This window comes from Malaya genurostris, chromosome 2 (genome assembly GCF_030247185.1).
Source record: "Malaya genurostris strain Urasoe2022 chromosome 2, Malgen_1.1, whole genome shotgun sequence".
NCBI classification, from domain to species: Eukaryota; Metazoa; Arthropoda; class Insecta; order Diptera; family Culicidae; genus Malaya; species Malaya genurostris.
In genome coordinates, this window is record NC_080571.1 from 267,166,135 (window position 1) to 267,182,907 (window position 16,773).

The following is a 16,773-nucleotide window of genomic DNA, read 5'->3' on the forward strand; positions in this document are numbered from 1 at the left end:
CGGTTCAGCCATCTCCGAGAAAAGTTAGTGCATAAAAACGTTACATACACACATACGCACATACACACACACACATACACACACACAGACATTTTGCGTACTCGACGAACTGAGTCGAATGGTATATGACACTCGGCTCTCCGGGCCTTGGTTCAAAAGTCGGTTTTCATAGTGATTGCATAACCTTTCTATATGAGAAAGGCAAAAACGTACAGGTGTGTAATATCAGAGACATAACTGGATGTCGTGAATACGAATAAAATAGACTCTCTTTCTTTATACTTCCGAATATCAATTAGTTGATTGATTGTGTGAATTGTGCCAGTTTTGCTTTTTTACACTACTAGAATTTGAAACGATACCTAAATTACAGTACAGATTAGTTATATTCAACATTCTGACACACACATATTACGAAATAACCAGAAAAGAACCTTTTATGAAGGCGTTCGTGATGGAGAGTGACGAGTTGATTTCAAATTTCGATGGATATCATTGACTTCCAATGGATACCGCTGACTTCCATCACCTGTTTCCAGGCTGACATGTTGTGCGTGGGTGCGATACTGATATGTGTACTGTTGGAGTCTCCTGCTTCTTGCGCTTGCGGTAACAAGCTTTGTATTTCGCTTGGAGATTCCTCGATCGCACTATAATCAACACGATGACAACGACAGCCAAATGAATGGCTTCGGAGACAACTGGTTGAAAAATGGGCTGTATACAGTACAGTGAAGTACAATTTCGCATAATTCTTTGGGTATAAAATTATGGTTCTAAATGATACCTTGGAGAATTTTGATGTCGATTATTTCATTTCGGATTTCAACATTTCAGTAAAAGAAACTATCAAAATTCTGTAAGAGATAAATTTCTGGCATCCCATAAGGGCCAAATTGTATAATTCTTTAAGATATTAAACACTGATTGGATATAAACGATTTTAAACACTGTTGCAAATTTAGCACTGTGAAAATTAAAAAAAAAAACTAATCAAATTATCTTAGATTTGCCCTACACTGCTAATTTTTATTTTCGATTTACAAATAAGCAATCTTCAAAGTTCTTTAGGTGTAACATTTAGAGCCATTAGAAGGGCTGATTTTGCATAATGTTCCACATCGTTGTCCATTTTCCGTTGTATTTTGCTCCAATGCAAACGACCACCAACAGGATGATGTAATAGATCTTTCTACTGATTTTGGTGGGAGAACCTCACTTCGACATCCAGTTCCGTCTGAAGCACCAGACGAAATGAACGATTTTCCGTCAAAGTAGATTGATCTTACAGTGTAGAGTCTAAGTGAAATGGAATCAGATTTTTTTCTCGGAGAGCGTTCTGGATCCACTCAGACGTCAAAAACGGTTGATCTCGGATTGGCATGGAACTAGCACATGGGTTGAAAAACCACGGGCCTAACAAAAAGAACACGATTTATGTGGTTCAAAATTAACTATATTCATGAACGTAATCTCCATCAAGAGCAAACGCAATCATTCCAGCGCCGCCATAACATTACAATACCACTTTTGTAGAACGGTTTATCTTTTGCGTCAAAATAGACCTCAGCTACAGCGATAACCTCTTCACTCGTGCGAAATTTCTTACCGGCGAGCATTTTTTCAGATCTGCAAACAGCCTGGGAGCAAAATCTGGCGAATACGGTGGATGTGGGAGCGACTCGAAAATTAATTCCTGTAGTTTTGCCATTGCTTTGATTGACTTCTGATGCGATGAAACAATTTTTTTTTCTTTGCCATATGCGGTCGTTTCTTTGCAACTTTAGCCTGAAAACGCTCCAATAACGCTATATAATATTCACCGTTAATGGTATTTCCTTTCTCAAGATAGTCGATAAATATTACACCACACATATCTCAAAATACCCAGACAATAAACCTTTCCAGCCAATTGTTGTGCTTCCGGGCTTTTTGAACGCGGTTCACCAGTAGCTGTCCACTCAGATGACGATCGTTTTGATTTCGGAGTGAAGTGATGAATCCATGTTTCATCCATTGTCACATATCGACGCAAAAATTCCGGTTTGTTAAGTTCAAACATGGCCGCTAAACGCTGCTCAGAATAATCAACATTGGTCAACAGTGAACAAACGCGGCATCCATCCACTTTGAACAGAGCTTTCTCAAAGTCGAATGCTTATGCAATATAAAACCAACACGTTGGTTTTGATATATTTACGGTGTCAGCTAACTGACTAACTAACTGCAAAATGCCCAAATATTCCATATGTTTGCTAAAAAAAATAACATACTTCCATTACTTCATGCAATTGAACTCTGTAGTTTGTTGGCAGTACGATGAAGCTAAACTGCTAGTCATTTAATATAAGACGGTTGGCTTAACTTCCCAACAAAAAGCTTCAGTCTCAGACAAGGTCGGCTAGCTAGCGTTGGACTGTAATTGCGGACTGGTTACGATCATCAGTGTTGATTGCATGTCATAAACAGTATACCCAAGTTTAACTACACTCAATGCCACAGTAAGGTCACCGTAAGTTTTATTTTATATTTGAAAAATTAATTAACAAGTAGCACCAGCTTGTTAAAATATTGTATATTATCATATTTCATCGGAAATAAATAAGGAAGTTCAACTGAAAGAAAGAGTTGGATTTGAGGCTAAGCTATCGACAACAGAACTGAAGCGCCAAATGGTGTCGTCGCAGTGTACGGAAATTACCTGTATTGATGACCGCACAACTTTCGTGCACTGCATAGTCAACTTTGATTTCTGTTTTTTTTTGTGTGTCGACCGCCGAAAGCTGAAGACGTACGACGCAAAATGCGCTGGATAGTGAGCACCCATGAGCACCGATTTTCAACAGCGCACACGACTGTCGCGTGTCGATCGCACTGTCACAGTCACCGCCCACGAGCGGATTTGCATTCCGATTGCATTGACCGATTAATCCCGTCATCTACAGGTGCACGTTGCGAAGAAAATTGATCTGCATTAATTGCAATCGGCTTATCCTGCGTGATCATACTCGTGACTTGGAATCTAAAACCAGAAACTTCGTACTGCCCTAACCGGTTATTTGCCACCGTCAAGTCGAGCTGATGAGAGAAATTGCCAACTGTTGGCAGTAAAAATAGATTTTGCCCCGTTGATGATTGTGTCCTATTGTGTCCAATAGGTCACTCTAGGTTTTCAACCGATCGCCAGCGCCGGGAGCGTTCATTGGGAATCTTACATTGGACGACGTTGGATCGTCGTGACAATAAAAAAAAACCCGAACGACGTCAAGCGTCACATTCAATTAGCTCAGTTCACCCGGGCGAAACCGGCTGAACTGTGCGTTCGTGTGAGTGTCTGTATGTCACTCAACTCGAGGTTTACACTGATGAGACTGACTTCTTGATGATTCGCAACCGGCCGGTGATTTGACTGCGGTGACCAGTCGCAGGCGCCTCCGGTGATGAATATCGCACATCGACTGTTGTGGTTATTGCAGAACCGCGTGTCACACGGCACCTGAAGACAGACAACCGTCTCGGGTGGGCAGAATCCCGGACTAGCAGCCCTGTCCCTCGACGTTCTATCGGAATACCTGCATGTATGTATTGGTATGATCTCGGACACACTCGTTCTCGTAGCCGAAACTGTTGTTGATAAATTTACTTTCAGCATTCGTCTGCCGCGTGGCTTTATGTTTCAGCTCGTCTGTCGAGTGTTAAATGTTTTAGTAAGTAAAACATCGGTGGGGGCATGAGTACAGTTTAGAGAATCGTAATGGATGTTAGCAAAACAAAAACCATGACGACATCAGCTCAAGTTACCGCTAGTAAGATTTGATGGATTCCATATGATTTAAATGAGAGAGTCAAAGGTTCCATCAATCTTAGTACATAAATTCCAAGATAGTATGGATTTATTAGTCAACTTAAGTTGAATGGCATAAGTTTTCAACCAGCTACACATTTCAGAAAAATCTAACTGAGATGAGGTAAGAAATTTGTTTAGCAATAACAAAGGTAAAGTCGATCCCCTCGAAATGCTTCGTGCGCGCATTTGTATTAAAATTTGATACATCCGTACATACAACTGCGCTGTTTGTGCCATCACAGCCAGACTGACTAATACCGAGTTCCAACACTCAAATAGTAAATCGAATTAAACTGTTAATTGTTAGTTACCGTGAAATTATTTTTCCTCGTCTTCATAACTAGCAAAGTACTGCAAGTGCGTCAGATATTGATACTAACAATACTCGGAAGGGGCCGAGTCTGGGGAGTATGACTGGTGGAACAAAGTTCCCCACCTTAGTTCAATAATGATGCTTTTGAACTCTTTCAAAGTTCATGCGGGGGCGTTGTTGCGCTACAAAATGAAATTGTCATGTCAAAAGTAGCATTCTGCTTGTTTTTCGAGCAATGTTTGATTCAATTATATCATTTGAAGTTTGCAGTGACTAGTACTTGCAGTTAGTGTTGATAAAATCATGATCTGGGAAAGTTCATTTCACTATCGCTCGAGAAAAAATTAGTTTCAGTTTCTAATTTTCTAAAAAAAAAACTCTGCGACTAAAAAAGTCACTTCCGATATTTTCATTCATGAAACAAGCATCCACAAAACTCTGAATCTCGAAGTTCACTAGTGATTTTTTGAATCAGCGAAACTTGATGACGAATTTTCACCCGAAGAAATATCGCAAAAGAGATAATCGAAAGGGAGAACGGTCTCCGCTGATACTTCGATGCTAAATTTCCACTACGCTTCAGTTCGGCACCGAAGTGATTCGTGTAAGATTTAATTATTATATTTTCATTAATAAAAAAATCGCTGCTGAATAAATGCGTAACTGAACCGCAACTGAGATATAATAATTGCAGTTTTTTCTATGCACCGAGGGTGGTTAATATGAACAAACATATTTTTGTCACATTCCAAATAGTAATTATAGGGACGTTTTACTTATTTTTATAAATATAAAAAATAGGTATAGAATTCGCTCAAACTTTAGAAAAAATTTCTGAGGCCCGGAGGACCGAATGTCATATACCAATCGATTCAGCTCGACGAACTGAGCAAATGTCCGTGTGTGGGTGTGTGTGTGTGTGTGTGTGTGTGTGTGTGTGTGTGTGTGTGTGTGTGTGTGTGTGTGTGTGTGTGTGTGTGTGTGTGTGTGTGTGTGTGTGTGTGTGTGTGTGTGTGTGTGTGTGTGTGTGTGTGTGTGTGTGTGTGTGTGTGTGTGTGTGTGTGTATATGTGTGTGTCTGTACGTGTGTTGTCAACTAAGAGGTACGTGTGTTGTCAACTAAGATCTCAGAGATGGCTGGACCGATTTTGATCAAACTAGTCGCAAATTAAAGGTCTCCCCGTCACGCAGAATGTTTACTTTTAGTTTTATGTCAAAATTTTCATGTTTTCTGACAGTATCTGTCAAAATTGATCTTGAAAACAGAATATATTTTCAGACTTAGATTCTGCACGGTAATACCTATCTAACAAGCCATAGATTGATAAAATCCGTCCATTTTTAACGGAGATATCGACATTTTTGTGTAAACGACTTTTTCCCTTATTCCAGCAGTAGAAGTTTTGAGCGCTGTCTGGCAAAGAAATGCTTGGGAGCAACATAAACACGATTTTATATACTGTTACAAACATTTGTTTCTAAGTACCAAAAAGACTGTGTACAGCATGATATTTTGCCTCGGGCCGATTTTATCACGGTTCGTTTTTGGCAACATAATCGTTCGAACATGACATATGTAAACTAGATGACGGCAGCATTTTTCGAGTTGATAGCAATTCCATAATTATATTGATTTAAACTACTTACAGCAATGAATGCTGGAAGAACATAACAGCCATATACCATTCGAATCAGTTCGTCGAGATCAGCAAATGCGTGTGTGACAAATAATTTCACTCAATTTTTTTCAGAGATGACTCAACCGTTTTCTAAAAACTCAGATTCATATGAAAAGTCGTATACTCCCAAACAAGGTTCCTGAATTATGTTTGGTTCCGGAACTACAAGATGATATGTGAAACGAAATTAAAACTGTGTAACTCATTTTTCTCGTAGATGGCTGAACCGATTTAAGATTCAAATGAAATCTAAGAATCATCTAAGATTCAAATGAAAAGTTTCAAGATTCTATAAAACATCTTGTTTTGCAGTCAGATTCAACTTCCGGTTTCGGAGATACAGGGTGATCAGTATAAAAATGTCTGTTTCACATAAATTAATCAGGTTTATCGGGTTTGCAGATTTGGATAGTCGATAACCAAAAACACTTAGTTTACACGTTTTAGTGGTATTCAGTTTTTGATTCGGAAGGTACCCAAAAATTTTATTTGCACTACGTTTTCTTAAAGATGTCTACATTGATTTTCAAACATTTTGAAATAAATGTAAACTATACAGCTACTCAGGTGAATTTATCTGACTTCGACTACACCGATTTTCGAATTCCGGTTCCAGTATCGAATCGTTTCTCAAAGCTCAATCGTTTTCTAAACAAAAAATCCAAATCGAATTTCAGAAACAAAATTTCAAATTAAATTAAATGTAATTTTATCAAATACTGACTTCCGATTCTGGAATTGTAGGATGAAGAATTTTTAAAATTCAAAGCGATATAGAAGATGACAATCCCGAAAAGCTTTAAAGTTGGACTCAAAACTATTGTAATTTATTCGTCATATGGCTCTGGAAGTACCTTAAATTACCCTAAACTCTAAAGTGGAAATTACTTCGACATATCATGGAATGTTTCATCGATTGTTACACTTTTAGATTCAAATTCGATCCGATTTGCAGGTGGATTAAAAACGTTTTTTTATTCCAGCTGGCTGTTTACACTGCACTATTTAGATTAAACCCAATAAAACGCTATTTAGCATGAATTTGATTCATAGAAGTAACTGGAGCGCAGCATCGTCAGCAAGTCTCGAACACATAGTAGGCGCAGTGCTTGAATGGAGCGTTAGCGGTAGTCTGTGATAATGTTACTTTTGCGTACGTTATTTAAGCTAAATAACTAAAGCTGCATAACATTCTTTGTGATTGTTTTTATTATCATTACAACTATTATTAATCACAGCACTTGTTGCTTTTATTAATGTTATTACTCCACCACCACGGTAGTGCCGAATAAATTTTGAAGTGGAATTGGAACATACATTGAAGAAGCCAAATGAATGAAAAACTTTTGGAGAAAGATACGCTCAGAGACAGGACTCGAACCTGCGTTATTATTCATTCCGTGCATTCGCGCTACCATTTCTCCACCCTAAGCCTTGTGATAGACACAGCTCTAAAACATGGTTAGGCATGATAGAATGTACATCGAACATGGTCTACATCTGGCCCATGTAGCACGTTAAGTTGCTGTCCTATATTTTTCTACAGATTGGGCAATTTATCAAATTAGTTCATATTACTATTGTAGTAACTGTTGTGTTATGGGAAAAGCGCAATTTTTCTGTGTTGTGCAACATATCTTTAAGTTCTTCCGTTGTTTAGAGCATTTACTCACAATTATTGTGCAACTGATACAAACACTCATGAATCGATCCCATTACAAATGCAGCAATTAAGTCGGCAAAAACACAATTGTGAAACTCATGGGAACTACTACGTAATGTAAACATGAATTGCATTGATGTTTACAAAAACATAGCAAACATAACTTCAAATGAATAAGTTTTACATTTGATTTTCAATACAACTGCCCGTAACACAAACATGGAAGTTTAGAAATATTCTGCACATAAATAAATGGTAATACTACATATTGTAGAATTGATCCTTTATGTTTTAGGAAATAGAAAATCGACAACGAACTGCATTTTTATGGTGAAACATGTCTTCGTACGCCTGAATATTTCAAGCGCCTTTGAATGTACGTGTATTGATGATTGCACATCAATTTATATGAAAATAACAATATATTCTTTTCAATGAATATGATCAGGAGAGTGTTTTAAATATGTATAAGAAAGCTATCAAACATTCATACACCATTTCAGACAATTTTAATCATATTCATGTTTTATTTAATCTGAAAAATCGTGAAATGAATTTTTCTTCAATATTTTCCAATATGGCATCGAGGGTAACAGTGTGTTGAAAAGAAATCGGTTCACCCAACGTAACGATTAATTTAATATAAATAAAGGGAAATATAAACATGTAAATATCGAAAAGAGTAATTTTTGTTTTTATTTTTATCAAAATAGTTGTTTTAATTTTTATCAAACTAGTTGACTTAAACAACAATACAATTTAGTCATTCATCTTAATTAACCCGACATTTGTGATACGCACTGTAGGTATTATTTTGGTGAGCTCATGTGCTGTAGTTGCAAAAACAAGTTGCTCAAGCGGTAATATATAACTATGAGAGTAACTATGATGAACTCAACTTTTCGTTCAATATCTTTGAAAAGTGATGTCAGGTCTGTTCATTTTTTCGCGAGATGAAAACCGAATACAAATTATCTGATTAGATTTTTGTTTTCATTGCGTATGTAATGCTGTATTTCTGGAACTTTCACAATAATATTCTCATGTCGACAAGTTTTGCGTTCATTTCAAGCAGATAAATCCGATACAACTTATTTGCAAATTTCGAATTGTTTTTCTAAAAATGAAGAAAACTGTACACACTGAGCTAAAATTTCATGAGGCAGCTAAGACTATGCGGACTTGGCAACAAAATAGTTTTTACTGCGAGGTTTTCAATTCGGCTAATCATTTTTTGCCTTGCGGAGAGCATAATTTCACTATTTTCTCTTCACAAGATCCATTTCGGCATACATTGAGTCCGATGCGATCATGACAGCCATTTGGAAATTTTTTGATAAGTTGAACAATTGTTTTAGTTACTTCGTTTTTACATGATAATGTGAAATTTTTTGCAGAGCTTCTATAACTGCTAGTGCAACGTGGGCAAGTTGGTGATTTGTTGCACGATTGTTTCAGATGTACATAAAATTGTTCTATAGTGATTTTTTCGGTAGTATTGTAAAACTTAACAGTGATAAGTTTCACAACCGATTTTCATATATTTAAAAATCTGCCTGAACATATCAAACATAAAAAGCAATTCTAAAACAAATGTAGAACCTCTTGAAATTTCAATAAGTTACATTTGATACTTGGGGGGCCATCTACCATACATCCAAACATCTTCTCTGCTCATCAAACACTATTCTTCTCGCTCTATACCTATTTTCTGCTCAAGCACTGAGTAGGAGAGTGTATTTATAATCGCTTGTCACTTTTTCTACCTGCTGGAAGATGGCCCGAATGTAGACCATGTTCGATGTACGTTCTATCATGCCTAACCTTGTTTTAGAGCTGTGTCTATCACAAGGCTTAGGGTGGCAAAATGGTAGCGCGAATGCACGGAATGCATAAGAACGCAGGTTCGAGTCCTGTCTCTGAGCGTATCTTTTTCCAAAAAATTATCTTTTCTGTTAAGTTTTTCATTCATTTGGCTTCTGCAATATTGTTCGTGAACTTAGTTAAGGCGACTTTACATCAAACCAACTAAAATTAATAAATAATTAAATAGAACTTAAAAATGTCAAACCGTCATTTAATTGATGGCACAGATTTTAAAACTCCGCGCACCGATTCCGAAGACAGATTGTCAATAATTCCAATATGAAATTTGTCCCGATTTCTCATGAATTGTTGATGAGAAAGATCATTACAACATTAGGTTGATAAGAAAAGTTTTTTTTATTGAAAGAATAATATTACCATGATCGCCATTTACATAGAAAGCTTTGTATCACGAGCACCAAAATATAGTAAACTCTCAACAAAGCAATCAGTAAACAGTAAAATAAGTTAATTCATAAGTTACCAATAAAACAGGACCCGGCCTCAAAACCACAAACGTCTATTTGCAATTGTGGTCACAGTACATGTAAAAAATATCCTGCTCGATGAAAATCCGACACATAATATCAATAAATAACCGCAAACGGTAACACCTGCTGTCACCTGATGGGGGAAAGCGAAGCGCAGTTGGGCAGGGGGTGGTTGGGGAGTCGGTTAACAGAAACTACTAGACACACATGTATGACTCACCTTTCTCATCGGCATGATGAGCGTTCCGGTCGATATGCTGGAAGGTGTCTTCTGTTGACACTGTTGCTGTTGGGATTGCTGCTGTTGTTGTTGCTGATGCTGCTGCTGTTGTTGTTGTTGTTGTTGTTGCTGTCGCATCGGAATGATGGCTCCGATGGCCCCGTTCAAACCGAGCGCCGTCAGCTGTGACTGCGTCGGTGGGGTGCCCGGAATCGAGGGCGTATGCTGGGGCTGTTGAGCCGTCGCAATCGGCTGCTGGCCGAGATTGAGATGTGGATGGGCCATGAAACTGCGCAGGGTTAACGGGGTAAACATGGCTGCTGCCGCGGCCGGATGCAACGGTTGATGCTGATGCTGCATAGCGGCAGCAGCAGCCGCCGCGGCCGGATTGTGTAATGCCGCAGCCGGGTGATGCTGCAGTTGATGCTGATAGGAGGCAGCCTGTTGGCTTGCCTGCTGATGGCTGGCGGTTTGCACCTGTGACGGTGACTGGACTGCCGCTGCCGCGATCTGAGGCTGATGATAACCGGCGGTAGCGGGATTAAACGGAACCGCCAGCATCTTTTGAAGGCCCATCCCCGGGACACCCCACGGTATGTACCAGGATCCTGGATGGTGCTGCATAGCGACGGTTTTTTTTGCAAACAGCTAGTTAACAAATCACAATCCAGTAATTCCACGAAAGCAATTCCACTCAATTCGAATCACTAACAATCATAAACTTTTATTTTGGTCGGATGCTAACACACTTTTACGGACCAAAAACAAAACAAAAAAAAATGAACAACACACCTTACTGGGCACTTTTTTCTAGTGTCGTATCGCGCGAATAACGGAACAAAACAATCGACGACCTGCGCCCAAAAAATCAATCGACACAACGACAAACGACGACGAGGCGAATGAAACGGCAAAAACCAACTAAGAGCTAAACAAATTAATATTAAACATCAACAACACTGCGGCCACTGTTCCTGCTTCTTCTCCTGCTGCTGCTGCTGCTGCTTCTGGTTGGGCCAGCGCGGAACGAACTTTTCGAGATCTTTATTGACACGGGCAAATCGCCCCGACCGTTCGTTCGGTTCTCTGTGATGACAACGAAGAACAACTTCACGCGACAAAATACTGCTGCTGCTGTTGCTTCTACGGCCGCTTCTCGGATGACACTAGCAGAGCTTCTTCACGGCTCGATTGGTTCGCCTGGTGGCGGCAGCTAAAACCCGACACTTTTTTCCTGGCTCTCATTGACCGTATCGCAGCCGGTTGCTCGAAGCACATCCACGACGCGGGAGTCACTTCTTTCGACGTTACACCTATTACCAATACAATCACTGATATTACTTCTGATGCTGCTGATGCTGTTACTACTATCGTTTCTAGACAATAATGTTCCGTTGTAGAAGTACCGATATTGCATAATCTCCTGTCTCTGAATTGGCTTATTAATTATTCGGTTGCTTGGTGTTGTTGTTGTTATTTTTTCCTACTCCCGACGTGATCTCCCACAACAGCACTGACCACACGCGAGGGTTAAACGGATTCCCCCTGGTCCACTGGAAGCTGGCCGGCGGAGGGGCAAATGAATTAAAAACGCATGTACGAACAACTGTCGGCGGTTTCTCGACGGCGTCGCGTCTTGTCCGGTCGGCTGTTGATCGCGTTCTGAACGGGCGGTGCGCGGGACTTACCAAACGAAATTATTCCCACCGGTTGGAGACGGCTGCCGATGATGACCAGAATTGTAATGACGATGATTATGATGATGTCGACGTTGTTGTTGTTGTTGTTGTTGCTGTTGTTTTCGGTGGTTGTGATGATGCAGTCGAAAAGATATAGGGAAAGACAAAGAATATGGTAATATAATTAGCATGGTGATTAATTAGTAAAACAAAAGTGGTCCTTGCTCTTTCGGTGCTGGTTCATGTGGAGGCTTTGCCCATGTTTGCTTCTTTGTCTAGGACAACCCGGTGGGGATCGGTTGGAGGTACCCAATTTCAAGACAGACAATAGATTGGTGATGTTCTCGAAAACAATTTCTATTATTAAAAAAAATGTTTATTTCACGCCACACAGACTTTCCGTAGTACGACTTGGTTTATTGCGTACCAAGAAAACGAATAAAATTCGAAATATCGTTGACGATCGCTTCTGGTTACAGCAACGACAATAGCACTCTTCAGCAACGTGGATATTCGAGCAGAGTAGTTAAAGTATATTTATTTCGACGGGACACCATAACAAATTTAACTGCGTAAGTCTAGTAGAATATACGAAAGCGAAAAATAAAATTTGCTGTGGCACTTTTCGACAACTAGAACAAAAAATGGGTTAAAAAATTAACATAATAAAAATTCATTAGTTTCTAAGTGTTGACGTTTCGGGAGACGATTTTTTTTTAATTTACACAGAAAATTTGTATAGTATAAAGAGTTAGAGCATTGGACTCAAAAGCCGGTTGTCGAACAATCGCGCAGAAAAAAACTGAAAGGATTCGGTGCACCAAAATGTCTTAAATAATCCACTACGAAGACTGTTCAGTAGTGTGCCAATCGTTTGGGGTCATCTCTAATTTCGTAAAGCGATAGAGCTCAAAAGTTTGAACTCCTCGAAAAAAGTCCCTATGCAAAACATGAGTTAAATCGAACCTGAGTAAGTGGTGCCACTGGGCAGTCGAAGTTTGAAAATTTTCCACCTTGAAAAATCACCATCATTTTTTTTTCAATCGACTCTCAGGACGACGCACAGTGGTCCAAAACTGGAAAAAGACGGTCAAAAGTCTGTACTGACTTTTACTGATTTTTAAGAGCTAACGTGTCTTCGAAGAAGTTTTACAAGATTATTTTACGCTTCTTTTGAAAGTGGCACCTTAATTTTTGTTAAGGGGGTAGCACTAACTTCGAATAAAAATATTTTTTTTTCACAAAAAAAAATTTTTTTTATCCTATTTTGAAGAAAAATATATTTGAAGTATTTTTGCTGAAGATATAAATAGTGTAAAAAAATTATTTTTTGAGATATATTTACTTTATTTCAAAAACAATTTTTTTGGATTTATCTACGTAGAATGTACCTCTATTACCTAAGTATCTACTACAAAGCGTAGATACTTACGCGTAAACATGCATAAACATGCTTATGATTGCACGCGCAACTTAAGCAAATTGTTGGAATTTTTAATGTGTTCACTTTTTGACAATTAACAATATTATAAAAAATCTAAATGGAACTCGATGCAATTTTTTAGGCCTTTTCAAAGTGGGTTTTAAATATTGAAAATCCCAAAAAATGTAAAAATGTTTTCCAATCAAAATATGAAAAAGTATTGCAAAACTACAAACCTTTATGAAGAGTTTCCATTTTTGAACGTGTAATTAAATTGAGTTATCGCGAAGCAACACGTTTTTTAGAATGATATATTGATCGTGCCACGCTCACTTTGAGATGTGCGAAGCAGCTCATACCTCCGAACCGATCAGCTCACTAAAGGGAATCGATTTAATGTATCAGCTCATCAGCTCATCTAAATTGAACTGAAGGTTTGTTTTGAGCGCCGTTTTTTGCGCCGTTTTTCTTTCATATGCATGATCGAAATAATTGATGCACAAAGAATAATGCTATGCGAACTAACTTGTTTGCGAATTATTATTATGTCATATTTGATAATATCTGCAAAAGTGGCATCCTTGAATGTACCTCAGCCTACTGAGTGAGAGGTAAGATTTCTTATTGACAACGGCTCATTCAATCTGTTAAAGAAGGATAAATACACATTTGGAAAAACGAACAAAACTCATGCACACATTTCTTCTCATTTATAACTCGCTTTTCAAGAGCCGAAAATCAGTTCAGCTTGTAGCTTGTTTCCACCTTAACAGCAGGGGTGCGAGGGCATTTTTTAAAAAATCTGTGATCAAGCCAAAAACCTGTCTGTGCAAAATCTGTGCACGTTTCCCCTTCTCCATAATAACTAATCGGAATCATTTTGGTAAGCAAAAAAAAAGGTCTCACTATTTCCTAACGCTCTGTAATTTTTGGTGCTAAACTGTGATCAATTTCAAAAATCTGTGAACGATTTCAGAATCTGTGTAAATCTGTGACCATTCTCAGAAATCTGTGAAAATCTGTGCCATGTTTTAAATCTGTGCAAAAGGTTGAAAATCTGTGGAACACAGATTAATCTGTGAACCTGGCATCCCTGCTTACCAGGGCGGTGAACTGGTGAGCTGCGGTTCTTTTAAAAAGAGCTGTGAGCTATCAGCTCTTTTTAAAGATTCGATTCACTGGAATAGCTCAGGAACGAATTGCCCATCTCTACGCTCACTGCAAAAGTGAGTTACAGAAAAAGCAGAAGCGTGACACCCTCCGTTTCTTAATCATGCATGGTTTCAGCACGGCCATAGTGAAAATGAGTCACACGAATAGTACTCAGGATATTCTTATTAGAAAATAAATTGGATTAGGAATATAATTTCCTAAAAGTATTGTAAAAGTTTGCTGCATTAAGTTGCATATTTTGCTTCGGTACAAGGTTTTCTAGGTAAAAATAGGTAAAGTGATGTATAACTTTTTCAGAAAAGATTAAACCTATGCATTACCTTCTACAAACTTACGGAATTTTATATTTTCTACAATTATTCCAAACAAAATATGTAAAAAAAATCACTTGAAACAAGTTATGATTGGAAAACTAATTTTAAGGGGGTTGTCATAATTTTTAATTATTGAATAACTAATAATAATTAATAAATGATACTATTCTAGTTTTAAGTTAGACGATAATTAAGATTAGTAAATACCCTTGGCATCTTAGAGCTTAAGCAGTGTGCCTTGATATTATATTATATTATTGAATAAAAAAAAATAATTAATAACTTTGGAATGGCCTAAAAAAAAGTTCCATCGAGTTCCACTTAGAATTTTTTTTTTGTATTGAGCATATCTTTTCCTTTTAATTTTGTAAAAATCAGCTGCATAAAGTTGCATATTTCGCTTCGGTGTAAGGTTTTATCATAGGTAAAAAAAAGGTAAAATGTTGTATAACTTTGCCAGGAAACAACAAACCTATGCACTACCTTCAACAAAAATATGGGATTTTTTTTTCTTCAATTATTCCAAACAAAGTATGCATAAAAAAATAACTCGAAACAAGTTATAAATAAAATATTGATTTTAAGGGGGTTGCCACAAAAACGCTTTGTATATCCGAAACGGTGTGACGTACACTTTTGGTATATTTGACAAAGTAAATTATTTTTAATAGTTCTAAAAGTTTGTTGAAGAAAAAAAATCTATCTCTTCAGAAAAAAAAGTTATGGTTATATTTTTTGTCAAAGTAGGCCATGAACAATTAGGGATAGAATCAAATTACGCGGTATATATTTGTAAATAATTTCTTAAAACAACTATATGCATTAAAAGAACGGTTTGGCAGCTACTGATTTATGTCCATGTTTTTATTGATTCGAACCACTGTGCGACGCCAGGATCTAGATTTCCGAAATCGAAAAAAAAATCTGATGCCAAATGTCTTAGAATTATGAATATTTTAAGTGAAAGTGACATTTTCTCACTCACCAAGTATCTCCTTAACCGAAAGTAGGATCTCATTGAAAAATACGAAGTTTCTGTTGGATCTTAAACCCTTTTATTTGAATCTTAGACTTGAGATACAACGTACAACGAGGCAAAGTTTTTTTTTACTGATGAAGTCCCGAACGTAAATTAGTTAACGATTTATTTTCGTCACCTTACGCAAAGGCTGAATGGTGATACTGAATGGAAGTTTTTTATGTCTGGTAAGTGGTTCAAGTTGAACTATTAAAGTGCACTAGTAGTTACACTTGATTCAGTTATGCTCTGAAGAGCTGAGGATGAAATTTCTAAAAAAATATCATGGAAACCCTCCATAAAACGCAAAGTTTTCCAATGAAAAATGAAATGAAAATTATAACCTTTACGTTGAAAAGAAATGAAATCTTTACTGTGACTATCTGTAACCATTCGACGGACGGTGTTTTTTTCTATTTACCCAGATCATTCACGATATATCGTCAACATTAGGGAATGCTCTTTCTTCCCCCTAAATCAAATCTTATGCCATCCGTCATATTTCATATTGATAACTCCCATCATATTGGGTTTTCCTGTGGACCTTCGGGGGGGAAACTTCATTCCCGCTCAAGCGAATCCCTCTAGTGCCACCAGCGTTCTTGTCCTACGAGCAGAGATTGTTTTTCTTCTCTCTCTCTCTCGTCAGATGCTATATTTCTTCAATGTAATTCATCACTTCAAAGTCGACATCACTTTGCGCATCCCCTCGGAACCGGAACCAATTTCCCCGAGAGGACGGAGAATGTAGCGACGTGGTGGTGATTTTCGTACTGAAACCAAATTATCCTAATCTTGTGCAAATTGCGTTCCCTCGGTTTTGTTTTATTCAGTTTGTTATATTCGTCCACCGACGGGGGGGCTCAGGGTAGTGTCTGATTGGACAGCTACAATCAATCACGAGCCTCAAGTATGTTAGGAATTTCGGTCTGGTCGTCACACGGGATGAATATAAAACATTGACGCAACTTTCTGCCAATCGAACGAAATTGTTTTTCTTCTAGTTGCTTTTATCAACGTCCAACAAGTACTAGAATGTCCATAGAGCAAAAAAAAACTTTCCGTTAAATGCACTCATTAATTATTCG

At 37.9% G+C, this 16,773-nt stretch overlaps 1 protein-coding gene across 3 annotated transcripts in view; it reads right to left on the minus strand.

The window, feature by feature from the left end:
* The window catches only part of LOC131429889 (pseudouridylate synthase RPUSD2-like), a 610,839-nt gene that overhangs the window by 400,783 nt on the left and 193,283 nt on the right, over positions 1–16,773 (minus strand). For 2 of the 3 annotated variants that reach the window (XM_058594332.1, XM_058594331.1), the window contains exon 2: positions 10,079–11,870. The exons of the other annotated variant lie outside the window; for it this stretch is intronic. In XM_058594332.1, the coding sequence (XP_058450315.1) occupies positions 10,079–10,702 (624 nt within the window). In that variant the 5' untranslated portion in view covers positions 10,703–11,870. The remainder of the gene's footprint in view (positions 1–10,078; positions 11,871–16,773) is intronic. 3 annotated transcript variants of the gene reach the window in all.